Raw genomic sequence first — 27,855 nt, 5'->3', positions numbered from 1 at the left:
CAACAAAATATTAGCTAACTGGATGCAACGATACAGTAAAGGATCATACACCATGATCAAGTGGGATTTATTCCAAGGATGAAGGAGGGTTCAAAATCCACAAATCAATCAGTATGAGACATCACAATAACAAAATGAAGGATAAAAATCATACAGTGATCTCAATAGATGCATAAAAAATCTTTAGACAAAATTCAACATCATTTTTGATTACCTTAAGGTAATCTTAAGGTAAATTTAAGTGGTCAGTGAATACCATCAATAATGGAACCGTTTGAAATTATATATAATCTCATAATAAATATCATCTCATATCATCTCATAGAATAAATTTGAAAAATATATTATTTACTTTTGTGATATTTCTATCAAAGTTGTATAACCCAAATTTTATCTTTAGAACCAACCAAAATTGAGGGATATTGAAAAGTCTTCTATACTTCAAAATAATCAAGGTAATGACTTCAGCTGTCACCTTGAGTTTGGATAAAGAAAGGGAAATTCAACCCAAAATAAGCATAACAAAGAATACAAATATCAAAGCAGAAATCAGCTAAATAGAAGCAGAGAAACAGTAGAGAACATCAGTGAAACTAAAAACTACTTCTTTGAGAAAATTAATAAAATTGATAAACCTCTAGTCAAACTGCTCAGGAAAAGAAGAGAGAAGACACAAAGCACTATCAGAAATAAGATATGACATCACTACAGGTATTAAAAGAATCATAAGGAAATACTGTGAACAACTTTATGTTAATAAATTTAACAACTTAGATAAAATAGTTTCCTTGAAGGATACAAATGACCAAAGGACACTTTTGCTACTGAGACATTATTGGGATACTTGATTGAAACTTGAATGGGATTTGAGGATGAGATGATAGTCATGTATCAGTGTTAATGGTCTAATTTAGTCGATGTGTTAGTTTTTTTAGTAGAGTATGTTTCAGAAAATAAACACTAAAGTATTTAGGAATGGTGGAGCATCTGGCCAGCAATTTACTGCACATTGATTGACTTGAAATAATTCTTTGAACTCTACTTGAAGTTTAAAATTATTTAAAAAATAACAAAAAACAGTACTTGTATGTCCCTGTTTAACAGGCATATATTTTAACAGGAAAGTTTTTTTTCTTTTACAGCGGAAAGGAAACCTCCTTTATTTAATATGAATGCAATGAGTGCCTTATATCACATAGCCCAAAATGAATCCCCTACACTACAGTCTAATGAATGGTAAGTATTGCTAAGAGATATATTACTCAACATTGTATAAATTAAATGCTTTTTCATAATGTTATCAAAGTGATTTCATTTCAATTAGGTAAAATGTATTACTGAAAAATTATTAAAATAGGTTCTATCATGTTTATCCTTTATTATGTGTGCTTTTCTTAGCAGATATATGACTCAGTTCAGAAATAAAGGATAGATGATACCACATAGAAGCAATAAGTATTTGCTTTTTACAAAAAAATATTTAGTTTTTTGAACTTCAGAAACACATATAACCCTGATTATATAATAAATAGCATGATTTAAACATAGTATTTTACAAGTGAAATATAGATTGCCACAACCTGTAGTGATGTTCAGTTGGGGAATGGCTTATAATTTATATAGCATATGAAATAGGTAAAACAGTTTGATTTATCAGAATTACCAGATAAATTCATAACTTTGAAATCATTCTGATTGTCATTATGACATTTATTATTCAAATTGCTTAATGTTTTTCTCTCCTATTGCTTCCTTGATTTGAAAAATTAAGTTCATTAGTGTAAAAAGCTTATAGAGACCTGATTGACAGTTTTTAAAAACCAGGATTTCATCAGTGATAGAAAATTTTAGTGGGAAATAAATTCCTCATGGGTATCAAACATTTGAAAAATTCTAAGGAAATAAACAGCATATTTAATAAATATTGTAAAGTTCAAAATAGATGCATTAGTTGCCAATAATTTATTTTAATAATTAAATTTAATTATTGGAATTTAATAAATAATTTATTAAATAATAAATTGATAATAAATAATTTAATGGGCCAGTGATAAGGCTTAACTAACACATTCATAGGTCTTAGTACTTAAGTAAATACACATAAAAGGAATCTTTTGGGACAGAGTTTAGTATTATGATACATATAAATAATGAACACAGATTGTCTACACACTGTGTTTGATGCTTCAGGGATTCGAAAGAGAATTTCTTTTTTGCCTATAAGGAATTTAAAATCTTACTTAGATATTGAAGACGAACACCAGTGGAGTAGTAATTACTTAATACTCTTTGAACTCTCATCAGTAACATTATACAATAATAATGGGTTACAGACTTCCAGTGTTTTAAATGTTTAAAAAAGAAATCTCAGCTGGTTTTCTGGATTTAATGGAAGTTATATCCATTTGCTCAGGGATACCAAATACTTAGCTGTACGGAGTACTGCTTCCAAAGCAAATGGAGTAATACTCTGAATCCCACTATACAGAAGATGATCCAAGGGGCAAAGAAGAGAGAGAGGTGGTTTATAGGGAGAAAAATAATAAGAAAGTTATCCTAGATTTGAATGCAAAAAAGAAAATATTGGCTTTTCTAACTTTCCCTCTATATAGAATGCGCTGTGATATTTTAATTGCGGGAGCAGAAATTTAAAATAATCTGTGCAAATTTATCTTTGGAAAATGGTGAAGACTCATTGGCTGCTTTAGATAACTTTTCATAGACATATATGAAATGTATCTATATCTGCTTTTTTTTATCATTTCATATCCAGCCCCCCTCCCAACAGTAGGCACATGCTTTGTTTTGCTGGTGCGTTTTTAAAGGAAATAGCAATATGTTCACTTGATACTTTCCTTTACAATAGGTCTGATTATTTTCGCAACTTTGTAGATTCTTGCCTCCAGAAAATCCCCCAAGATCGCCCTACATCAGAGGAACTTTTAAAGGTCAGTTCAATTATACTGTTTTCTACTCCTAAGAAATTTTTTTAATGTGTCATTTTTCTTTGATTTGGAATCAATATTAGGTATGCGCTACTGGTTTTTAACTAAAATACTGTGTATTCTATTAAAGTAATATGAAGGAAATAGAAATGATATGTGATATATTTACATAAATATTGTGAGAGAAAAGAGATTTTAAAAGAAATTGTTAAAATGAATATCATATTTTTGTTTCCATTTTGAAAATAAATTTTTCTAACTTAGCAATGAAAAGATTTTTTAAATCATGTGTACTCTTCAGATTTCACAAAGTTTCATTGCCTCATTTAAATATGAGATTTACATGCTTCCTGTTCTCAAAAATTTATTATTTCACTTGGCAGTTGACGATTGTATCAATAGCAGTAATAGTGTGTTGAGCTTAATATAGTTCTTAAAACATCTAGATAAAGCAGTGGTAAAATGGGATTTGATTTTCTTTGTGACCCTAAGAAGTCTTACTGGTTTTTCACTATAAAATTTAAATAGCCTATTTTTGCATGAATGTTTTACAGTTTCAAATGGATTAAGTTTATTTTCATCAATGCACCTCAGTTAAAGATACAAAGAAATTGAAAGGTTCTTATATGTATTCAGTAGTATTACTTGAAACTTTAGTGTGTAGAAGAGCAGTACTGATTTTCAATAATGCTTGAGGAATTTTAGGCGGTAAGCTCACTTATACTCTAAGAAATGAAAACTTGACTAAATTGGTACTCACAATAGCAACAGAAGGTTTGGTATAGTTCGGAATTATATTAGTGAAAAATAAGCAAGATCTGTATGTAGAAAACTGGCAGACTTAGAAATATAAGATATGAAGTTGGGATAAGAAGATGGAATATTGTATTGATAAATAGTGATACATACCAAGCTAAGGCTCAGGAAAAAGGAAGAATGTGACTTGTTTCTCATACTTGCCCAATATAGGTGAAAGAAGCTCTTTGGGTATAACCCAACCTACCAAGCCCAGGTATTTGGTATTTGGTGATTAGGTTCCAAATCTGAATATAGTGTTCATTTACCTAGTTGATAGCATATATTGGCACAGCCTTATTGGAAATGATAGGAAATATCTAGCAAGTGTTTCTTTCCCTTTGGCCTGACATTTCTTTCATGATTCGTCATAAAGGAAAAAACAGAAAAAAAAATTCTAATGAATTTTTAAATTTTTAAAACAATTCTATGAAGCCATTTATCTCTGAATTAAAAGTTGGAAATAACTGTCCAGAATTAGGGTAATGGAACTTTGGCATAAACCTTTGATGAAATATTCTGTAGGCATTATGTTTACAAATTTGAAATAACAGTCTTATGATAGTGAAGCAGAACCAAATATGGTAGAGTTAGAACTCTTTACATAGAGAAGTAAGTTTGGCTAACAAAAAAGGTAAGTGTTACAGAAATTCAGGGGCATCTCATGAAGTCAAGGGCGGAATGTGTCTTTCTGCAATCTATATATTTACGATCTATAAAACAAAAATCTGTATATAGAAAATTCCTGAAAAGAAACATATCAAAATGTAGCAGTGATACTCTAAAGGTGGAATTATTCTTTCAACTTTTCCTTATTTGATAAGGTTAAGTTTTATTCAATGTTAGTAAAAATCACTAATAATATGCCTTTTAATCAACTACTAGTGTTTTATGAAGAGTATTGTTTATGCAACATATAAAGGAACCCAAAATATCCAGGTTTATATTACATAATTCACCAGCAGTAAATACATTTCTCTTGAAACCTAATAAAACTCAGAACTGACATGCCTTTTCTGTGAAATCAACAGTTCTAAGAATATGTAAGCCTTTTTTTAGCATTTGTTTAGGGCTGTAATTGGGCTTACTTCTTAGTATTTAATTAAACCCTTTTATCATTTCAACTCTACATTTTTAGTTGACCAAAGTTTATATAAAATGTAGGCACAGAGTAAATATATATAAATAATGATTTTATAAGAAGTCAGAAATATAATAGAATAGCATAGATTATAGGCATTATCTGTGATGATTATTTAGGATAGTAACTCTGGAGTCTAAGAAGGGGCACATGTGTGCATGCTCAGTTGTGTCTGACTCTTTGCAACCCCATAGCCTGTAGCCCACTGGGCTCTTCTGTCTATGGACTTTTCCAGGCAAGAATACTGGAATGGGTTGCTATTTCCTTCTGCAGCTAAGAGAGGTGTACATTTGTATTAATGGAAAAATAGTAGGTTTCAACTTGACTTTTACATTCTTTTATCCAGCACATGTTTGTTCTTCGGGAGCGCCCTGAAACAGTGTTAATAGATCTTATTCAGAGGACAAAAGATGCAGTAAGAGAGCTGGACAATCTGCAGTATCGAAAGATGAAGAAACTCCTGTTCCAGGAGGCACATAATGGACCAGCAGTAGAAGCACAGGAAGAAGAAGAGGTAATTTAGAAATGAATCAATATTGAGCTCTCTTCATCGGCTTCTTTTCTCGTGGAGCTCGTCTTTTACATCATGAATCTCTTATATCAGTGGTTCCCATTTGTGTTTTCTTATCACTGGTCCTGTAAAATCCCATGTGGGAAAAACAGTTTTGTGTTATTTAAATTCAGTCCCTTTGTTGTGCACATTGGCATATATAGTAAAGCTCAGCAACGTCTTTTATTAAATAAACAAATTCAACTATGTTTAATTTTGGCCCTTTCAAATTTCTTAGCCACTGAACCCTTTTTTGCCTTATTGTCTCAATTGTGAGAGACATGCTTTTGAAAATATATAAAATTATAGACTCTGGAAGTTACTCACTGACAAGTCATTAGCAAGTTACTAAGCATTCTACTGTATTACCAAGGACATTTCTTTTCAGTTCTGCATAGTTTCATTCCATCTACACAGTTCTGAAATACTTATTTTCAGTTCAGTTCAGTCACTCAGTTGTGTCTGACTCTCTGCGACCCCATGGTCTGCAGCACACCAGGCTTCCCTGTCCTTCACCATCTCCCAGAGTTTGCTCAGACTCATGTCCATTGAGTCAGTGATGCCATCCAACCATCTTATCCTCTGTCGTCCCCTTCTCCTCCTGCCTTTAGTCTTTCCCCAGCATCAGGGTCTTTTCCAGTGAGTCGGCTCTTCTCATCAGGTAGCCAGAGTATTGAAGCTATGTGTAAAGCAAGGCTCAGTGGTTTACTCAGTGTAGGTAGAGGCATATGGGTTCAAATTCAGATAGCTCTCACTCTCAAGGTCAAGTTCTTTCTATGTTGCTTTTTAGGGAGAATGGAAATACAAATGTGCAGTGGATATGTTATAGAACTTTCTAATGTTGAAATATACATATAAAGCTTTTACTATAATTATTTTCACTTTTCTTTGCTTCTGTCAGAATTCCAGAGCTTTGGTTTGTTTTTTACTATTTTCCAGTGAGAAATATCATTTTACATTTGGAAACTAGGAGAAGCAGTTACTTTTTAATAGTGCTGCACAATTACTGAACTATAAAATGCAAGATTTTCTTAACCAGCAGTTTTGGGTTTTTTCATTTTTTAGTTCTTATGATAGTCTTTTGAAAATTGCTTTGGGTTACTTTATTGTGGGATATTTTAGATACATGAAATAAAATTTTGAATAAAATAAAGTTTTAAAATTAATAAATTTCTCATGTAGTTAAATCTATAACAGCATCTCTGTTAGGCTAGAGATAGGAGAAAAGTTCCTTTGTATATACCATATGTCTATATTAAATTCTCCATATCTTAGAGAATTTTGGTATGGTAACACTACTAAAATGTTGGTCACTTCAGAAAAACATTCTTATGATTTTATATATATATGTGTGTGTATATATATGTATATGTAATACATAATTTTTAATTTAAGAAAAATAGGATTTCTTTGGTGGTAGAATTTTTAAGAAAGAAAGAAAAATATACTTACAAAAGACTTCAACAAAAAATAACTAAAACGAGGTGTTTCTAGGATTTTTTTTTTTTTTTTTTAAGTTGGGGCTTGTTTTTCTGATTTATTTTTTTCCTACGCCCTGTGGCTTGTGAGATCTTAGTTCCCTGACCAGAGATTGAACCCAGGCCCTCCCTCAGCAGTGAAAGTGCTGGACTCCTAAACCGTACCACCAGGGAATTCTCATGGTTGGGGCTATTTTAACCATGGGAATTATTGAGAAATGAGCAAAATCTCTCTGTATACCCAATGAGATGTGTGGTAAAAATGGATTTCAAAAAATGGCAGACAGTTTAGAGAAAATGCTTTACTTTGGAAGTAACCCAAAACTGATAAATTGACTTCACATAGTTGGTCAGGTTTTTATTTACTTGTTGGTCATTTTTATTTGTTTATTTTTCTGTTACGGATCAACTTCCTGATTTCACCAAATAAAGGGAATATCTCATGATAGACCTCTGACTTTCTAAAGACTGTTGGCCAAGCAGTGTGCTTGATGCTTCTATTGAACAAATCAGGAGAGATGGAGATGTCTGAACCTATTGCTCTTTTTTTCCCTAGGAACAAGATCATGGTGTTGGACGGACAGGAACAGTGAATAGCGTTGGAAGTAATCAGTCTATTCCCAGTATGTCCATCAGTGCCAGTAGCCAAAGTAGTAGTGTTAACAGTCTTCCAGATGCCTCAGATGACAAGAGTGAGCTAGACATGATGGAGGGAGACCACACAGTGATGTCTAATAGTTCTGTCATCCACTTAAAACCTGTGAGTATTTGGATTTCAGTGAAAAAAAAATCAGCTTTGGTAAATAATTTAATTCATCTGGTTAGTTTAAGAGTTAATTTTTTTTTTTTTTTTTTTTTCTGTTTCAGAAGTTGGGAACAGTTTTAGGTAACTTATTTGAAAATGGCAATAGGCTTGTTAATTTCCAGTATAATATCTGCATTTGTAAAATTAATGTCTTGAGAATATGGAAGGAATATTTTAAAAATATCTCAGAAGAAATACTATATATAATGTATTATTTGAAGTCATTTAGATGGAAAATGAAGTACTTTAAAAATAGTAGGTATACTCATGAAATTCATTGTAATATTAATATAATATTTTTGAAGCATGGGAGAAAGGATTAGGATGGATGGTGACCAAAAGTGATTTTGGTCACTTTACATTATCCATATAATGTTTACAGCTTTAAAATAAAACTTAGAGTCTAATTATCAGATCAGATCAGATCAGATCAGTCGCTCAGTCGTGTCTCACTCTTTGCGACCCCATGAATCGCAGCACGCTAGGCCTTCCTGTCCAACACCAACTCCCGGAATTCACTGAGACTCACGTCCATCGAGTCAGTGATGCCATCCAGCCATCTCATCCTCTGTCGTCCCCTTCTCCTCTTGCCCCCAATCCCTCCCAGCATCAGAGTCTTTTCCAATGAGTCAACTCTTTGCATGAGGTGGCCAAAGTACTGGAGTTTCAGCTTTAGCATCATTCCTTCCAAAGAAATCCCAGGGCTGATCTCCTTCAGAATGGGCTGGTTGGATCTCCTTGCAGTCCAAGGGACTCTCAAGAGTCTTGTCCAACACCACAGTTCAAAAGCATCAATTCTTCGGTGCTCAGCCTTCTTCACAGTCCAACTCTCACATCCATACATGACCGCAGGAAAAACCATAGCCTTGACTAGAAGGACCTTTGTTGGCAAAGTAATGTCTCTGCTTTTCAATATGCTCTCTAGGTTGGTCATAACATTCCTTCCAAGGAGTAAGCATCTTTTAATTTCATGGCTGCAAGTCACCATCTGCAGTGATTTTGGAGCCCAGAAAAATAAAGTCTGATATGGTTTCCACTGTTTCCCCATCTATTTCCCATGAAGTGGTGGGACCGGATGCCATGATCTTCATTTTCTGAATGTTGAGCGTTAAGCCAACTTTTTCACTCTCCTCTTTCACTTTCATCAAGAGGCTTTTGAGTTCCTCTTCACTTTCTGCCATAAGGGTGGTGTCATCTGCATATCTGAGGGGATTGATATTTCTCCTGGCAATCTTGATTCCAGCTTGTGTTTCTTCCAGTCCAGCGTTTCTCATGATGTACTCTGCATATAAGTTAAATAAGCAGGGTGACAATATACAGCCTTGACGTACTCCTTTTCCTATTTGGAACCAGTCTGTTGTTCCATGTCCAGTTCTAACTGTTGCTTCCTGACCTGCATACAGATTTCTCAAGAGGCAGGTCAGGTGGTCTGGTATGCCCATCTCCTTCAGAATTTTCCACAGTTTCTTGTGATCCACACAGTCAAAGGCTTTGGCATAGTCAATAAAGCAGAAATAGATGTTTTTCTGGAACTCTCTTGCTTTTTCCATGATCCAGCGGATGTTGGCAATTTGATCTCTGGTTCCTCTGCCTTTTCTAAAACCAGCTTGAACATCAGGAAGTTCACGGTTCACGTATTGCTGAAGCCTGGCTTGGAGAATTTTGAGCATTACATTACTAGCGTGTGAGATGAGCGCAGTTGTGCAGTAGTTTGAGCATTCTTTGGCATTGCCTTTCTTTGGGATTGGAATGAAAACTGACCTTTTCCAGTCCTGTGGCCACTGCTGAGTTTTCCATATTTGCTGGCATATTGAGTGCAGCACTTTCACAGCATCATCTTTCAGGATTTGAAACAGCTCAACTGGGAGTCCATCACCTCCACTAGCTTTGTTCATAGTGATGCTTTCTAAGGCCCACTTGACTTCACATTCCAGGATGTCTGGCTCTAGGTCAGTGATCACACGATCATGATTATCTGGGTCGTGAAGATCGTTTTTGTACAGTTCTTCTGTGTATTCTTGCCACCTCTTCTTAATATCTTCTGCTTCTGTTAGGTCCATACCATTTCTGTCCTTTATTGAGTCCATCTTTGCATGAAATGTTCCTTTGATATCTCTGATTTTCTTGAAGAGATCTCTAGTCTTTCCCATTCTGTTGTTTTCCTCTATTTCTTTGCATTGATCACTGAAGAAGGCTTTCTTATCTCTTCTTGTTATTCTTTGGAACTCTGCATTCAGATCTTTATATCTTTCCTTTTCTCCTTTGCTTTTTGCTTCCCTTCTTTTCACAGCTATTTGTAAGGCCTCCTCAGACGGCCATTTTGCTTTTTGCATTTCTTTTCCATGGGCATGGTCTTGATCCCTGTCTCCTGTACAATGGCACGAACCTCATTCCATAGTTCATCAGGCACTCTTATCTATCAGATCTAGGCCCTTAAATCTATTTCTCACTTCCACTGTATAATCATAAGGGATTTGATTTAGGTCATACCTGAATGGTCTAGTGGTTTTCCCTACTTTCTTCAATTTAAGTCTGACTTTGGCAATAAGGAGTTCATGGTCTGAGCCACAGTCAGCTCCTGGTCTTGTTTTTGCTGACTGCATAGAGCTTCTCCATCTAATTATGGAAAAATATAAATTCTGGGTTTAGGAAATAATGGGTATTTACTACATTAGTCATTATACTTTTGAATGCAAAATTTTAAATGTTCTTCAAAATATTTTAAGATCGGATAGCTCCTTTAACAATTAATAGTAATGCTTCCTTTTTTAACTTCACAGCTTGCAGTGTTAACTAAAAAGTTATTAGGCAGAAATAGATGAAAGGTGGAAAGAATGGATAAATAAAACCATGGTATATACATATGGTGAATATTACTGAGTTATACAAAGGAAGGAAATTCTAATAACATGATACAACATTAGTGAATTTTGAAAACATTATGCCAAGTGATATAAGTCAGATGTAAAAGGACAAATATTCTATAATTCCTTTTATAAGAAATACCTAGAATAGGCGAGTTCATAGAGACAGAAAATGGATTAGAGGTTACCAGGGGCTGAGTAGAGGATGAAATGGAGAGTTTATATTCTTAGGCAAGAGGATCACCCATAAAAAAGATTATTCCTGTAACTGCTGCTGCAGCTGCTAAGTTGCTTCATTCGTGTCCGACTCTGTGCAACCCCATAGACAGCAGCCTATCAGGCTCCTCCGTCCCTGGGATTCTCCAGGCAAGAACACTGGAGTAGGTTGCCATTTCTTTCTCCAATGCATGAAAGTGAAAAGTGAAAATGAAGTCGCTCAGTTGTGTCCGACTCTTAGCAACCCCATGGACGGCAGCCCACCAGGCTCCTCCATCCATGGGATTTTCCAGGCGAGAGTACTGGAGTGGGATGCCATTGCCTTCATGTAACTAGTTGGTTGTTAATTGACTTCCTTTTCAGTAATGAAGTAATGTATATATCAAGAAAGACATCGATTCTTAAAATTTTTACAATTATTTTTTGTTTACTTATTTTGGACCGGTGGCAGGAGTATTACAAAGTTTTTTTAAGCTACATTATTACTTCTTAAACCCAAGAGCCCTAAAGTAATTAATTGTATTACTGCTATTTAAAATACTAGCTGCATGTTTTATTATCTTTGTTTTTAAGTTATATTAAGGCTTTGTAATTTTGCACTTCATGAATATTATATAAATCTAGCCATAATGTTTCATTATCCTCATTCTGTATACTGTTTCATACATTGAGGAAATAATGTCTCCTGATTCAAATTATGTTGAACATAAAATGTCAGCATTCCCATTTTTTGTTTTTGCTTTTTAGGATTATGTCTTTGAGATTTATTGATCCATTTGTCTTTAAAATTTAATTTTCTCGAAAGTTCACCCAAACTGTGTTTGTTCACAACAGATTATATTGTTTGTTTCTTTGCCTAGGAGGAAGAAAATTACAGAGAAGAGGGAGATCCTAGAACAAGGGCATCGGATCCACAATCTCCACCTCAAGTATCTCGTCATAAATCACACTACCGTAATCGAGAACACTTTGCTACTATACGGACGGCATCACTGGTATGTACTACCCCAAATTAGAAATACGTTTTTCATGTTAGACCTAGGCATCTATATTCAAGTATAATTATATCTCTCTTTTTTTTTTTTTTTGTATTTCTAAAATTTATTCAACATTTAACTGCCTGTTATAAGAAAGATCTTACAGAAAGCACTCTGAGAGATGTGTGTACAAATAACTAATATATTAGAATATATTAAATGCTTAAGAGGGCTGAAAGTGATAGTCACTCAGTTGTGTCCAGCTCTTTCGATCTATGGACTGTAGCCTGCCGGGCTCCTCTGTCCATGAAATTCTCCAGGAAAGAAGTGGATCGCAATCCCCTTCTCCAGGGTATCCTCCCAACCCACAGGGCTAAAAGGTACTAAATAGGAATTCAGATTACCTTTGATTTAGGGTGAGTATTTATAAATCGTTTGAGCCTTTAATAATTAGTTGGTTTTAGGCACAGGGCGAGAGAAAAAATGTAGTTTCCACCTAAGAGTTGACAGGCTAACAAAAATGAGGGGAAGTGTTCATGAAATAGCAAGTAATCCAATTTGATATACTTAAAATATAGTTCTTCTGACTTCCCAAATAATGAAAATGGATTATTTGTTCATTACAAAGATGTTGTACTGGGGTACTTATAACCCTGATCAGTCAGATATGTAGGACCAAAACATGATAAAGGTGGGGATAGAAAGATGTTAAGGTATCAAAGGGAAGTAGGTTATTAGTAAATATGACGGAAAAAAATATATGGAAATTGTCTGAATTATCAACTACATAACAGATCTTGTAAATCTCATTCTGTGGCCCATGAATCTGAATAACATCTGGGGTCAAAAACACCATCCCCTGGACTTCCCTGGTGGTCCAGTGGTTAAGAATCTACCTGCCAGCACAGGGAACATGGGTTCAATCCCTGGTCTTGGAAGATCCCACAGGCCAAGGAGCAAGTAAACCCACGTGCTGCAGCTACTGAAGCCCATGTGCCTAGAGCTCATGCTCCGCAACGAGAGAAGCCATCACAATGAGAAACCTGTGCTCCGCAACTAGAAAGTAGCCCCTACTTGCCACAAGTAGAGAAGGCCTGCAGTCAGGAACTAGAGAAGACCCAGGCCAGCCAAAAATAAAAATAAATTAAAAAACAAAAAGATAAACACCATCCCCTATGATAAGTCAAGTCGTTCCTACTGTTCTTTAACATGTAAATAATTCTTTGAACAGAGCAAGTAGCAAAGATTGCTTAGTTTTTTCATGACCATTTTAACAAATACCTGGACAAGGCCAGCTTGTTGGGAAAACATCTTTGTGACTGGGCACATATTAATGTTTCCCAAGCAAGCCTTCTGTCTCAAATTTTAGCTCCCTCAAATTAATTGAGGAACGTTTTTTTTAGTCATGCCACTCAGCTTACAGGACCAGGGATTGAACCCACACCCTCAGCATTGCAAGTACAGAGTCCTAACCACTGGACCACTAGGGAATTCTTGAGGAATTCTCTTAAGTTATGGATTTAGACAACTGAAGATCCATATCCCTAAACCTATTAAGTCTATTTATTTCAGATAAAACATTCATACAGTAGGTAGATTTGTGTACAAAGATATGCGTAGCTATATTTTTCAATAAAAGTACCATGTACTATAACTCAGTCTGACTGCTCTGCCTTGGGTTTTTTTCATACAATAAAATACACAGATCTTAGGTCTTCAATTTGAAGTATTTTTAGTGGTACTCATTACGCTAACCATCAACTAAGAAGATACATATACATACTGAATGCTAGTGTTGTTCACTTTAAAATAATTTATTTTATATTATGTGAATTTCACCTCAACTAAAAAAATTAGTTTACATATTTTTTTTCTTTATTGTCAGTGCTTTTTGTGTCCTGCCCAGGAAATACTTGTCTGCCCTACAGTCATGAAGATAGTCTGTGATTTCTTCTACTTTATGATATCTGGATTTTGTGTTTATGTCAAATGATTCTTTTCAAATTAATTTTGGTATAGAGTGATATAGAAGTCAAGGTTTTTGTTTGTGTTTTATATACAGAGAACCAGTTATAATTTGATAATACATTTATTTCCTCTTTGACCTGACTTGACTTTTTGGTAGAAAAATCGGTTGACTAAATGTATATGATCTATTTCTAGATTTTATTCTGTTCTTTTGATCTGTTCAGCCTGTCCTTCCACCAGTGCCACACCATTTTGATTACTGAAATGTGTGTCTTGCAGCTTTTTTTCCCTCAAGAATGTTTTGCTTCTTGTAGCTCCTTTACATCTATATATAAATTTTTGAACTAGCTTGTCTATTTCTTTAAAAGATCACCTGGAATTTTAATTGGAAACTGCTCATTGGAATCTCTTACAGTAATTGTCTACTTGGATAAATAACAGAGTGGTCTAAAATGCTTCTGAAAGAAAAAATGTTTTGCTTTATTGTTTTCTCTCCATTGTTTGTGTGTCTAGGTTACAAGGCAAATGCAGGAACATGAGCAGGACTCTGAGCTTAGAGAACAAATGTCTGGCTATAAGAGAATGAGGCGGCAACATCAAAAGCAGCTAATGACTCTAGAAAATAAGTTGAAGGCTGAGATGGATGAACATCGCCTCAGATTAGACAAAGATCTTGAAACACAGCGTAACAATTTTGCTGCAGAAATGGAGAAACTTATCAAGAAACATCAGGCTGCTATGGAAAAAGAGGTGGCTGATTCACTATTCTTAATTTCTTTACTGTAGATCATAAGCATCTCAGAATTAACCAAGATGGCATTTTGATGTTAGGATATTTTCCCTAGAACCAAGCCAGTTCAATTGGGAATAAGGGAGAAACATTTATGTAACATGTATAGTATCAGGTACTAAGTCTGGGAACCAGTAGACGTAGGATTATTTCCTAATGCTCATAGTTTTATTGTATCACAGTGGGTAAATCCTGCAACCATTCTAGGCCCTGATAGTACTCTGATAGTATGAGGAGTTTCTTAATTGTCTATCAATAGGTGATTTAGGTCTCAAAAAATCATTTATGATTCTCTTTGTGTGTTTTTTGGAAACCTTCCTTCAATTTATAGTAGCATTTTAATATTAGAATAATTAAAGATTACTGTAATATAACAAAGTGTTAGAGATAATAAGTTAAGAGAGATTCAAATTAAGATTTGGCCCATTTTGTTTATTTACAAATGTGTCATTCTACTATATGATTTAAGTATATATATTTTAGGATTCTTCTTATGGGAAACCTAATGTTTTTGATGTCCCATCAATTAAATTTTATTTTGATAGTCACATTTGTCAAGTATAATGTAAGCTTCTCAGTAAATTAGCACAATATCTAGAAATATATCTAGCTAGTCCACATTGAGGCATTATTTATTATGGTTACCCTGTTCACCTTCCTGCCCCGCCCCACCCCAAATTAAAAGACCCACTCTCATAATAATAGTTCAGTTCAGTCGCTCAGTTGTGCCCGACTCTTTGCATCCCCATGAATCGCAGCACACCAGGCCTCCCTGTCTCTCACCAACTCCCGGAGTTTACCCAAACTCATGTCCATCGAGTTGGTGATGCCATCCAGCCATCTCATCCTCTGTCGTCCCCTTCTCCTCCTGCCCCCAATCCCTCCCAGCAACTTAGGAAGAGATAGATACTAACATATTTAGAAAAGCAGATCATGACATAGGATGTGCAATGTGTTATTTAAAATGTGTGCATGCATAGAAAAAATAGGAAAGGTGTGTATCAAGTTGTTTTTCTTGTTTTTCTCTGAGTGCTAAAATCATACAAGGTTTTTTTTTCTTTGTGTTTTTCTGTATTTTCTAAATGATCCACAGTGAATATACGTTGCATATGTAATCAGAAATAAAACAGTATGATATATATGTATCTAATATTTAACATTTTTATTTAATATATAAGTTAAAGGTCAGGGTTTACTTTGAAGAGGAGTATATTATTTAATATACAAGTCAATCTAGATAAAAGGTCATGATTTTATTATATTTTGAATAAATACTTATTTTTTTATTGGGGGGCATATTGTTAAATTTTTAAAAAGGTGAAAGCTTTTTAATTCTGTAATAGGTCAACATTTTAAAGATGAGTCCCATTTTACTGGTTCTCTGAAATTCAAATAAGATGCTAAGTAATACTTATTAGTAATTTGTTGGATGTTCTTATTTTGGTAATGCTTACACAGATTTTATCCTAAGTGGTATATATTAAACTGTTTCTTTGAATCTGTCTACTTAACTAATTTGATCCATTTTTTAAATTTCTCATAGGCTAAAGTGATGGCCAATGAAGAGAAAAAATTTCAGCAACATATTCAGGCCCAACAGAAGAAAGAACTAAACAGCTTTTTGGAGTCTCAGAAAAGAGAATATAAACTTCGAAAAGAGCAGCTTAAGGAGGTACTTTTATTTAATACCAAATACCACATGATATATTTATGCCTTTGATTTTTATGTATTTTGAACTGAGTTGTTTATGTTGCCAGGAGCTGAATGAAAATCAGAGCACCCCCAAAAAAGAAAAACAGGAGTGGCTTTCAAAGCAGAAGGAGAATATACAGCATTTCCAAGCAGAAGAAGAGGCTAATCTTCTACGGCGTCAGAGACAGTATCTAGAGTTGGAATGCCGTCGCTTCAAGAGAAGAATGTTACTTGGGCGTCATAACTTAGAGCAGGACCTTGTCAGGGAGGTACGTTTGAAACGCGAATCTTTTCTGAAACTATGTTAGTCCCTTGTCAGTCTCTGGGCCTTTGCACTTGTGCCTCCCTCAGCCTGAATTCTTCTTTCCTAGATTATCTACATGGTTTGCTTCCCCCCATTCATGTCTCTCCTCAGAAATGCCTCCCCTAACATCCAAATCCTCCTCCTTATTTAAATATTCTTCTCTGCACTTCTCTCTCCTATACACACACACTTTTGGGGGAGAAGCTTCTCTTCTTGCCTAGAATGAAAATTTTATGAAGTCACCAGTTTTATTTTCTTCCAGTCTTTATATCCCCTATGTGTTACCATTTAATACTTTCTTTATAATCATGTACTTAATTGAGCAAACGTAGAAACTCTTGTGTCAGGGAAAACAAATATCATCAGTATCAGGGATACCTCTGAGCACAGATTAGCTTATTTCCAAGAGTGGCTTAAAATAAACTTCAAGTATAGCATAATTGTTCAAATTTACTAATAATTAAAGAAATTCAAATTCAAGTAGTTGCATCAGTTAAATAAGAACAGTTTAACAGACTGGCAACATTGAATCCTAGTAACGGTATTGGGAAATGTGCAGTGTTGGTAAGAGTATAAATTGATACTGCCCTTTTGGAGCTCATATGCTTTTACCTACAAATCCACTTCTAGAACTCTATCCTAAAGAAATAATAACATAGTTATATGATGCATGATGCATCAACATTTAATGAAAATTTTTTTATAAAGCAAAAAATGGAAAATTATAGTATTTCAAAGTAGAAACCTATGGTGAAACTTAAAGATCTGTATATACTGATCAGATCTGAATATATGTCCATTATATTGTTAGCTGAAGAAAGCACATTACATGCCTATGTTGTATATTGTTACTCAGTTTTTTGAACTATATGTTTTTGTATAATAGTTGTTTCACAGTAGCATGGGGAAGGTTGGGAAGCATTTTCTTCAAACTGTTGTCCTTTGCAGAAAGGTTTGCAGGGGCAAAGGGAACAGGTTTGACGTGTGTGTGTTTTACACTTGTTCTTTTTAATCTGAAAGTAAAAAGGAATTAAAACATTTATCGAGCATCATGTGCTAGGTATTATTCTGAGAACTTTCCATTTATGAATTCATTTCATCCTCACGTTAAATCTGTACAATAGTTATACTATTATTTCTTTGAAAAGTGATGAAACTAAAGCACAGCAGGTTTAAACAACTTACCCAAGGACTTGGTGACTGTAGGTAGCAGAGCCAGGTCCATGTTCTTATCCATTACACTATACTGGGTATACTGTATGTAATAAAATTGGATAGGACACTCTGAAGAAATTCAAAAAGTGGCTTCGGGGTTCTCTTCAAATATAAAATTGGGAAAGAAAAAAAGAAGGAAAGAAAGAAGGACATTAAGTCTACTGAGATTTGATATGTTTTAAGCTTATGGCATAAAATAGTATTAATGAATAGTAAATACTAGAATAAGGAAATTTGTCTTTACTAATTGCCCATTTACTACTGTATAGGTCATAAAATCTGATATTTACTGTGTAGTCATTATTGAATCTGGGATTACATCTATTTCCTGGTTAATCTGCTTCTTAGGGATTTTTCCCCTGGCATTGTACAGCGATAAATATACCTTTGTCTTTTGTATTATGGATTAGGAGTTAAATAAAAGACAGACTCAGAAGGACTTAGAGCATGCCATGCTACTACGACAGCATGAATCCATGCAAGAACTGGAGTTCCGCCACCTCAACACAATTCAGAAGATGCGCTGTGAGTTGATCAGATTGCAGCATCAAACTGAGCTCACTAACCAGCTAGAATATAATAAGCGAAGAGAACGAGAGCTAAGGCGAAAGCATGTCATGGAGGTTCGACAACAGCCTAAGAGTCTGAAGGTACCTTTAGCCTAAGCTAAAGTTATTTAAGTAACATGTCTGTGAAATGAATGATGATTTTAAAGTTAGCAGCAGTAGGGCTTGGTATAGACTTGTTTGGTGTTGAACCTTTCCTTTCTCTTTCTTATTGATAACCTTTTCAGTTTGAAAGTTTATAAACACTAGTGTGATCTTTGCAGATACTATACAAAAAGTGAGGCAAAAAACAATGTTTCACAATTATAGTCAGGCTTTGAATAGAATGTCTGCTTTTGATGACAAATGAGCTCAAGATTTTCCATAAAGGAGATTGTTGTTACTTTACTATGGAAGAAAATGACCATTTCCTCTTAGTTATGTATCTGTATCTACTTACTCAATTTGAACAAAACTGACTTGATTTTAACATCAAGTTATCCCATTTTTGTTTCCCTAATAGTTGCAACTTCCGACTTCCTCCAGGAATTTAAAGAAGACGGGGGACATCAGTTTTAGCACTTACGTAATTTAACTGGTCATCTGAGTTAAATTCACCCATTCCAGTCCTGATTAGTTCACTGATTCCTAGAATGTTGACATTCACTCTTGCCATCTCCTGTTTGACCACTTCCAATTTGCCTTGATTCCTGGACCTAACATTCCAGGTTCCTATGCAATATTGCTCTTAACAGAATTGGACTTTGCTTTTATCACCAGTCACATCCACAGCTGGGTGTTGTTTTTGCTTTGGCTCCATCCCTTCATTCTTTCTGGAGTTATTTCTCCACTGATCTCCAGTAGTATATTGGGCACTTACCGACCTGGGGAGTTCCTCTTTCAGTATCCTATCATTTTGCCTTTTCATACTGTTCATGGGGTTCTCAAGGCAAGAATACTGAAGTGGTTTCCCATTCCCTTCTCCAGTGGACCACATTCTGTCAGACCTCTCCACCGTGACCTGTCTGTCTTGGGTGGCCCCACACGGCATGGCTTAGTTTCATTGAATTAGACAAGGCTATGGTCCGTGTGATCAGATTGGCTAGTTTTCTGTGATTATGGTTTCAGTGTGTCTGCCCTCTGATGCCCTCTCGCAACACCTACCATCTTACTTGGGTTTCTCTTACCTTGGTTGTGGGGTATCTCTTCACGGCTGCTCCTTACCTTGGATGAGGGGTATCTCCTCAGGGTTGCCCCTCCTGACCTTGAATGTGGGGTAGCTCCTCTCGGCCACTCCTGCACCGTCGCAGCCTAGCGCTCTCGGTCGCCACCCCTGACCTTGGGCGAGGGGTACCTCCTCTTGGCCGCGCTTCTGCACGGTCCATCGCAGCTGGCAGCCGGCGCGCTTTTGCACGGTCTATTGACCATTATATCTACTACTGTGGGCAGGAATCCCTTAGAAGAAATGGAATAGCCATCATGGTCAACAAAAGAGTCCAAAATGCAGTACTTGGATGCAATCTCAAAAACAACAGAATGATCTCTGTTCGCTTCCAAGGCAAACCATTCAATATCACGGTAATCCAAGCCTATGCCCCAACCAGTAGTGCTGAAGAACGGTTCTATGAAGACCTACAAGACCTTTTAGAACTAACACCCAAAAAAGACGTCCTTTTCATTATAGGGGACTGGAATGCAAAAGTAGGAAGTCAAGAAACACTTGGAGTAACAGGCAGATTTGGCCTTGGAGTACGGAATGAAGCAGGGCAAAGGCTAATAGAGTTTTGCCAAGAGAACGCACTGGTCATAGCAAACACCTTCTTTCAACACACAAGAGAAGACATCACCACACATGGACATCACCAGATGGTCAACACTGAAATCAAATTGATTATATTCTTTGCAGCCAAAGATGGAGAAAAGAAGCTCTATATGGTCAGCAAAAACAAGACCAGGAGCAGACTGTGGCTCAGATCATGAACTCCTTATTGCCAAATTCAGACTTAAATTGAAGAAAGTAGGGAAAACCACTAGACCATTCAGGTATGACCTATTCAAATCCCTTATGATTATACAGTGGAAGTGAGAAATAGATTTAAGGGACTAGATCTGATAGACAGAGTGCCTGATGAACTATGGAATGAGGTTCGTGACATTGTACAGGAGACAGGGATCAAGACCATCCCCAAGAAAAGAAATGCAAAAAAGCAAAATGGCTGTCTGAGGAGGCCTTACAAATAGCTGTGAGAAGAAGAGATGCGAAAAGCAAAGAAGAGGAAAGATATAAGCATCTGAATGCAGAGTTCCAAAGAATAGCAAGGAGAGATAAGAAAGCCTTCCTCAGCGATCAATGCAAAGAAATAGAGGAAAACAACAGAATGGGAAAGACTAGAGATCTCTTCAAGAAAATAAGAGATACCAAGGGAACATTTCATGCAAAGATGGGCTCGATAAAGGACAGAAATGGTATGGACCTAACAGAAGCAGAACATATTAAGACGAGGTGGCAAGAATACACAGAAGAACTGTACAAAAATGATCTTCACGACCCAGATAATCATGATTGTGTGATCACTGACCTAGAGCCAGACATCCTGGAATGTGAAGTCAAGTGGGCCTTAGAAAGCATCACTACAAACAAAGCTAGTGGAGGTGATGGACTCCCAGTTGAGCTGTTTCAAATCCTGAAAGATGATGCTGTGAAAGTGCTGCACTCAATATGCCAGCAAATATGGAAAACTCAGCAGTGGCCACAGGACTGGAAAAGGTCAGTTTTCATTCCAATCCCAAAGAAAGGCAATGCCAAAGAATGCTCAAACTATTGCACAGGTGCACTCATCTCACACGCTAGTAAAGTAATGCTCAAAATTCTCCAAGCCAGGCTTCAGCAATACGTGACCCATGAACTTCCTGATGTTCAAGCTGGTTTTAGAAAAGGCAGAGGAACCAGAGATGAAATTGCCAACATCTGCTGGATCATGGAAAAAGCAAGAGAGTTCCAGAAAAACATCTATTTCTGCTTTATTGACTATGCCAAAGCCTTTGACTATGTGGATCACAAGAAACTGTGGAAAATTCTGAAGGAGATGGGCATACCAGACCACCTGACCTGCCTCTTGAGAAACCTGTATGCACGTCAGGAAGCAACAGTTAGAACTGGACATGGAACAACAGACTGGTTCCAAATAAGAAAAGGAGTACATCAAGGCTGTATATTGTCACCCTGCTTATTTAACTTATATGCAGAGTACATCATGAGAAATGCTGGGCTGGAAGAAGACTCTGGGCTGGAAGAAGCACAAGCTGGAATCAAGATTGCCAGGAGAAATATCAATAACCTCAGATATGCAGATGACACCACCCTTATGGCAGAAAGTGAAGAGGAACTAAAGAGGCTCTTGATGAAAGTGAAAGAGGAGAATGAAAAAGTTGGCCTAAAGCTCAGCATTCAGAAAACTAAGATCATGGCATCTGGTCCCATCACTTCATGGCAAATAGATGGGGAAACAGTGAAAACAGTGTCAGACTTTATTTTTCTGGGCTCCAAAATCACTTCAGATGGTGATTTCAGCCATAAAATTAAAAGAGGCTTACTCCTTGGAAGGAGAGTTATGAACAACCTAGACAGCATATTCAAAAGCAGAGGCATTACTTTGCCAACAAATGTCCGTCTAGTCAAGGCTATGGTTTTTCCAGTAGTCATGTATGGATGTGAGAGTTGGACTGTGAAGAAAGCTGAGCGCCAAAGAATTGATGGTTTTGAACTGTGGTGTTGGAGAAGACTCTTGAGAGTCCCTTGGACTGCAAGGAGATCCAACCAGTCCATCTGAAAGCAGATCAGTCCTGGGTGTTCTCTGGAAGGACTGATGCTGAAACTGAAACTCCAGTACTTTGGCCACCTCATGCGAAGAGTTGACTCACTGGAAAAGACCCTAATGCTGGGAGGGATTGGGGGCAGGAGGAGAAGGGGACGACAGAGGATGAGATGGCTGGATGGTATCACTGACTCAATGCACATGAGTTTGGGTAAACTCCAGGAGTTGGTGATGGACAGGGAGGCCTGGCATGCTGTGATTCATGGCGTCGCAAAGAGTCGGACACGACTGAGCGACTGAACTGGACTGAAGTGAATTTAACTGGGATTTGGAGAGTTCTGGGGTACCCATGTCAATGGAATAGGTGATTGACACCTGTTGCCTGCTCTGCTGTTTCTTCATCTGCCATCCAGATGATGACTTGTCAATGTTAGATGAGTAGAAACAACTGTAATTTAACATTCCTCTTGCGTTCACTTCAGTCAAACATTAAGGGGTATAGTTTATTCTTGGTACAAGTATTACTCTTCTTAAAGAAAAAGCACATTTTTCAAGGTCTTTTTTTTTCCCCCCTCTCATTTGACTAGTGGTGTGGACACTAATTACAGTGTTTTCTTGACACAATATTTAAAAATAAAAACTGTTAAAAGACTGAAGGCTGTTATACAGAGGTAGAAAAGAATGGCTAAATGTCATTGTCCCATTCCTGGCTAACTTGAATATTCTTTCAGTATTGTTAACCAAGAACAGTATTTAAGAGTGGCACCACTAAACTTAGCTGAACTAAGAGTTTCTCTTTGTAGCTAGGCATTTTTTGACCTTTCACAGGATGGCTGTAACTTAATGACTTGGTTGGTACAAAATGTGGAAAGTGTGTATTTGATACTTTGGTATTTATTGGCAGAGGTGGTGGAGAGGATGAATAGTTACTTCCTTGAAAAGTATGTTACTTTGGTTTTATATGCATTTGTTGCACACTGAATCAACCAGTCAGTATTTCAGCTATAGTTTCTGCCTTGTGAAGTACATGAGTAAATTCTCATTTTTGGGCTTGAACAATATACCTTATAGAAATATATCTCATCTTCTCAAATTTTGTTAGGACCTGGGTTCATAGAAATAACTAACCTGCGATTAACCAAAAACTAAAGCCAAACCCCTTTGTCTATGAACTCAAATTGTTTTATCTCCCAAATGTTTATGTAGTTCAAGTCTTTTATCATCACCTCAAGAAGGCCTGTCCCCTCCCTTGCCCCACAGTTTATTCCCCTTATGGGAAAGATAATTATAATAATGTTGCTGCTGCTAAGTCACTTCCGTCATTTCCGACTCTGTGTGACCCCATAGACGGCAGCCACCAGGCTCCCCCGTCCAAAGAATTGATGCTTTTTTTTGATGTTTTAATTACTGAGAATTAATTCTCCAGGCAATAACACTGGAGTGGGTTGCTATTTCCTTCTCCAATGCATGAAAGTGAAAAGTGAAAGTGAAGTTGCTCAGTCGTGTCCGACTCTTAGCGACCCCATGGACTGCAGCGCACCAGGCTCCTCCGTCCATGGGATTTTCCAGGCAAGAGTACTGGAGTTAGTCAGTTATAATAATGATAGCCTGCTTTTGTGGGGTCTGTCACAGACTATGTAGTTAGAGTTGAGATTGTCATTAAAAGAAATTGGAGCAACGTGTCTCAGATAAGGAACAATAAATATGCTTATTTTCTGCCTTAGAAATCTGATAAGATATTGTCTGGCCAATAAAAAACTTTTGTATCTACTATTGTTAATGCATGAGAAGAAGTTTAATTTTCTGTCATCAATATACACAGCAATCTAAATTAATTTTAATATTTATTTGTAACTATTACCAAAATAATGAGTACTACTTGAAGTCATATGAAAAATGAGGTACTTGGTATTCTAATGTTCTAAATTAGAGCTTTTGTAATACATAGAATCTAATGGTTTTTGACCTAATAGCCAAGTAGAAACATACTGTACTTGCAACCTTATGATCTAACTATTTTGTTTTTCCCTCTCCCTTTCTCCTAGTAGCCTTTTTTTTCATATAAGCATAAGGTATACCAAATGCCATATGTTAAAAATTATATATATCTTTTTTTTTCCTTCTCAGTCTAAAGAACTCCAAATAAAAAAGCAGTTTCAGGACACCTGTAAAATCCAAACCAGACAGTACAAAGCATTAAGAAATCACTTACTGGAGACTACACCAAAGAGTGAGCACAAAGCTGTTCTGAAACGGCTCAAGGAGGAGCAGACCCGGAAGTTAGCCATCTTGGCTGAACAATACGACCACAGCATTAATGAAATGCTCTCCACCCAAGCAGTGAGTTTGTGTTATTTAGGCAAAACAAATTCAGGGCCACTTTCTTCCACCCCCTGAAAGAAGTCTCAGTAATTAAAACACTAATAGGAAGTGGTAGCTCTCCTACAGCCTGGGAAATAGTAGTGGTTATCTGTATTTTTCCTGTCTCTGCATTCTTTGGAAGTAGGCATGATTTATATAAAATTCTCATTGATGCATTTAGACATGAGATTCTAAATAGGCTCCTTGCCAGTGCCTCTCAAGTGTTGAGCACATATCGATACCAAGAGTATACCTAGATTAGAGCAACAGCATTGTTAGGCATTGGGCAAAAAGTAGTACTGTATTAGAAATCTAAATGGTCACATTTTAATGGAGGCAAATACAAAGTATTTTCTATGTAAGTTTTGTGAACTTTTTCTTAAAGGGCCAGATAGTAAATATTTTAGAATTTGTGGGACAGAATACAAAATTGAGGATATTATGTGAGTACATATAGCCATATAAAATGTAAAAATCATTCTTAATTAGCAGACTATAAAATTAATTAATTAAAACAGGCAACTGTCCAGATTTGGTCTGTAGCTGTAGTTCGCTGGTCCCTGTTCTATAATTACTTTCATTGCGGAGAAGAGATTCAGGGTCTTATATCACTTAATCAGATTCTAGATTTTTCTTAAGAAAAATATGGTTATTCAGACATCCTCCAAATAGCATATGATATGATAGCTTTTATCTTCTCGTTATCATCATTGGTTACTGTGCCTTCCTTTTTCAGAGATGTTTACTCCAAGATACAAGAGAGAACAATTGTGTATCCTATAAAAGAGTAGTCTGCCTTTTCTCACACCTCCTTTCCATAGGTCTTGAATAAATAGTTCACAGTAGGATATATCTGTTTTTTCCCCTCTCTTTCAGCTGCGTTTGGATGAAGCACAGGAAGCAGAGTGCCAGGTTTTGAAGATGCAGCTGCAGCAGGAACTGGAGCTGTTAAATGCGTATCAAAGCAAAATCAAGATGCAAGCGGAGGCACAGCATGATCGAGAGCTTCGGGAGCTTGAACAGAGAGTATCCCTCCGCAGGGCACTCTTAGAACAAAAGGTATAGATGATAGAAGGAAGTTATTTGTGCTAACATTTGCTTTCATCAGAAGTATTTTATAAATACATTTTCATATTAAGAGAGGTGGCATTTGGTTGTTTTCACCATATTTCCTTAATTCTAATTTTGTAGTGTTTTTCTTTAAAATTATTGATTCAGTAATGAACCTTAATGAATTCTAAACATCAGGGGGATATAATTAAGTAGTTAATGCTGCTGCTGCTAAGTCGCTTCAGTCATGTCCGACTCTGTGCGACCCTATAGACGACAGCCCACCAGGCTCCCCCGTCCCTGGGATTCTCCAGGCAAGAACACTGGAGTGGGTTGCCATTTCCTCCTCCAATGTATGAAAGCGAAAAGTCAAAGTGAAGTCGCTCAGTCGTGTCCGATCCTTAGCGATCCCATGGACTGCAGCCTGCCAGGCTCCTCCGTCCATGGGAATTTCCAGGCAAGAGTACTGGAGTGGGGTGCCATTGCCTTCTCCAAGTTAATGCTAGAGGAAGGATATGGGGTTATGTGACGAGAGTTGAATTGTGATTGAGTACCTCTGGCTCTGTGTTCCCTCACTTTTTTTGTGTACTTAGCTCTACCTAAAGAGGTTGGTGAAAAACTTAGATAAAAAACTTCTTTTCTTAGAAGAAAAAGAACTTTAGTAGTTGCCTGAGAGAGGCAGAGGCAAAGGATGTGGAATATATACTTTACTGTTATATCCTGGGCCTGGAACTATAGAGTACTAGGGCACAGAAGGTAAAACTTGTTCTGCACAAGCTGAAAATGTTACTTCTAGATGTATCTTTTTTTCCCCTCTCTCTTCTCTCTTTTAACTTATTCTTTGTCATATATATTAGAGAATAGAACTAGAAGCCCCAAATTAATTTCCATTCTTTAAGGTATTATAGCTGTGTTTTGTGTGTGTGTGCATATTTGGGGGAAAAGCTAATGAACAGAGATTTTTAAATTTTGAAAGATAAAGGAAAGTTTTGTCATGAGAAGTAATAGAATACAAGTTGTACCCAGGATTCAGAGCTATGTTCAGAATTCCTGAGCCATAAGTTCCCAGCAGGTGATTAGTCTTAGGTCCAGTGATCCTTTGTATGTTAGTACTTGCCTAATTTATTAAAAGTTGTCATGGTTTCTAGACCATTGGTCCATAGATTTTCCTCTACTTCCAGTAGTTCTTCTGATAAAAATAGAATGCCTTACTAAATTAAAAATATATTCTTAAAATATAAATAGGTTATTACTAATAGAATACCTAAATAAAATATTCCTTTCTGTCACAACTCTTATCACTGGCTTCTCCGAGGGGTACTTGCTTCTAAAAATTATCTCACTTACGTTTCCCATTCATAATGGGAAAGCTAGAAATGCATATAAATTTTGAGAAAAGTCTAGTTTGTCCCATGTACAGGTTTCATAAATCTGATTCCAACTTGCTTATTAAAATTAAGTCTAAAATATTGTCTCTTATGCTTCAAGAAGTTATCATTGGACTTTTGTGATGGTCCAGTGGTCAAGAATGCACCTGCCAATGCAGGGAACATGGGTTTATTCCCTGGTCCGAGAACACCCCATATGCTGCGAGGCCAGTGAAGCCTGAGGCTACAACTGCTGAAGCCCACACACTTAGAACCGGTGCTCTGCAACAGTAGAAGCCAACACAGTGAGAAGCCCGCACACAACTAATGGATTGCAGCCCCTACTTGCTGCAGCTAGAGAAAGCCCACGCAGTGAAGCCTAGCAATGAAGACCCAGTGCAGCCTAAAATAATAAATAAATGATTTATTTAAAAAATTATTACTAAAAAAAGAAAAAAAATTATTACTAAAATGGAAACTCCCATGGTGTTGTAAGAGAAATATTGGCACTATTTACAGTCAGCTCCCCCACACCAGTGGGTTCTGCATTCATGAATTCAACTAACAGATTATGATAAAAGTATTGAGGGCAAAGAAAATTCCAGAAAGTTCCCAAAAGTTCCGGAAAGCAAAACTGCAGTTTGCTGCAAGCCCCAGCAACTATTTACATAGTATTTACATTGTATAGGGTATTATAAGTAATTTAGATATGATTTGAAGTACTGGAATAGGGCTATGTATTTGTATTTTTAGCTCCACCTAGTGGTTCAGAGTTAGTGCTAAGCAGTATCTTCAGTTAACAGTTCAGTCGCTCAGTCGTGTCCGACTCTGTGCGACCCCATAGACGGCAGCCCACCAGGCTCCCCCATCCCTGGGGTTCTCCAGGCAAGAACACTGGAGTGGGTTGCCATTTCCTTTTCCAGTGCATGAAAGTGAAAAGCGAAAGTGAAGTTGCTCAGTCATGTCTGACTCTTAG

At 36.5% G+C, this 27,855-nt stretch overlaps 1 protein-coding gene across 1 annotated transcript in view; it reads left to right on the top strand.

Moving 5' to 3' along the window:
* TAOK1 (TAO kinase 1) overlaps positions 1–27,855 on the top strand; it is a 109,505-nt gene that overhangs the window by 69,342 nt on the left and 12,308 nt on the right. The window contains exons 9-19 of the mRNA XM_006042150.4: positions 1,143–1,236; positions 2,867–2,948; positions 5,228–5,395; positions 7,466–7,669; positions 11,655–11,789; positions 14,253–14,489; positions 16,073–16,201; positions 16,288–16,491; positions 18,152–18,391; positions 24,229–24,441; positions 25,339–25,521. Coding sequence (XP_006042212.1) covers positions 1,143–1,236; positions 2,867–2,948; positions 5,228–5,395; positions 7,466–7,669; positions 11,655–11,789; positions 14,253–14,489; positions 16,073–16,201; positions 16,288–16,491; positions 18,152–18,391; positions 24,229–24,441; positions 25,339–25,521 — 1,889 coding nt within the window. The remainder of the gene's footprint in view (positions 1–1,142; positions 1,237–2,866; positions 2,949–5,227; positions 5,396–7,465; positions 7,670–11,654; positions 11,790–14,252; positions 14,490–16,072; positions 16,202–16,287; positions 16,492–18,151; positions 18,392–24,228; positions 24,442–25,338; positions 25,522–27,855) is intronic.

This window comes from Bubalus bubalis, chromosome 3 (assembly GCF_019923935.1).
Source record: "Bubalus bubalis isolate 160015118507 breed Murrah chromosome 3, NDDB_SH_1, whole genome shotgun sequence".
Classification (NCBI taxonomy): Eukaryota; Metazoa; Chordata; class Mammalia; order Artiodactyla; family Bovidae; genus Bubalus; species Bubalus bubalis.
The sequence above is the reverse complement of the archived record's forward strand: the minus strand, read 5'-3'. Positions and strand labels throughout refer to the sequence as shown.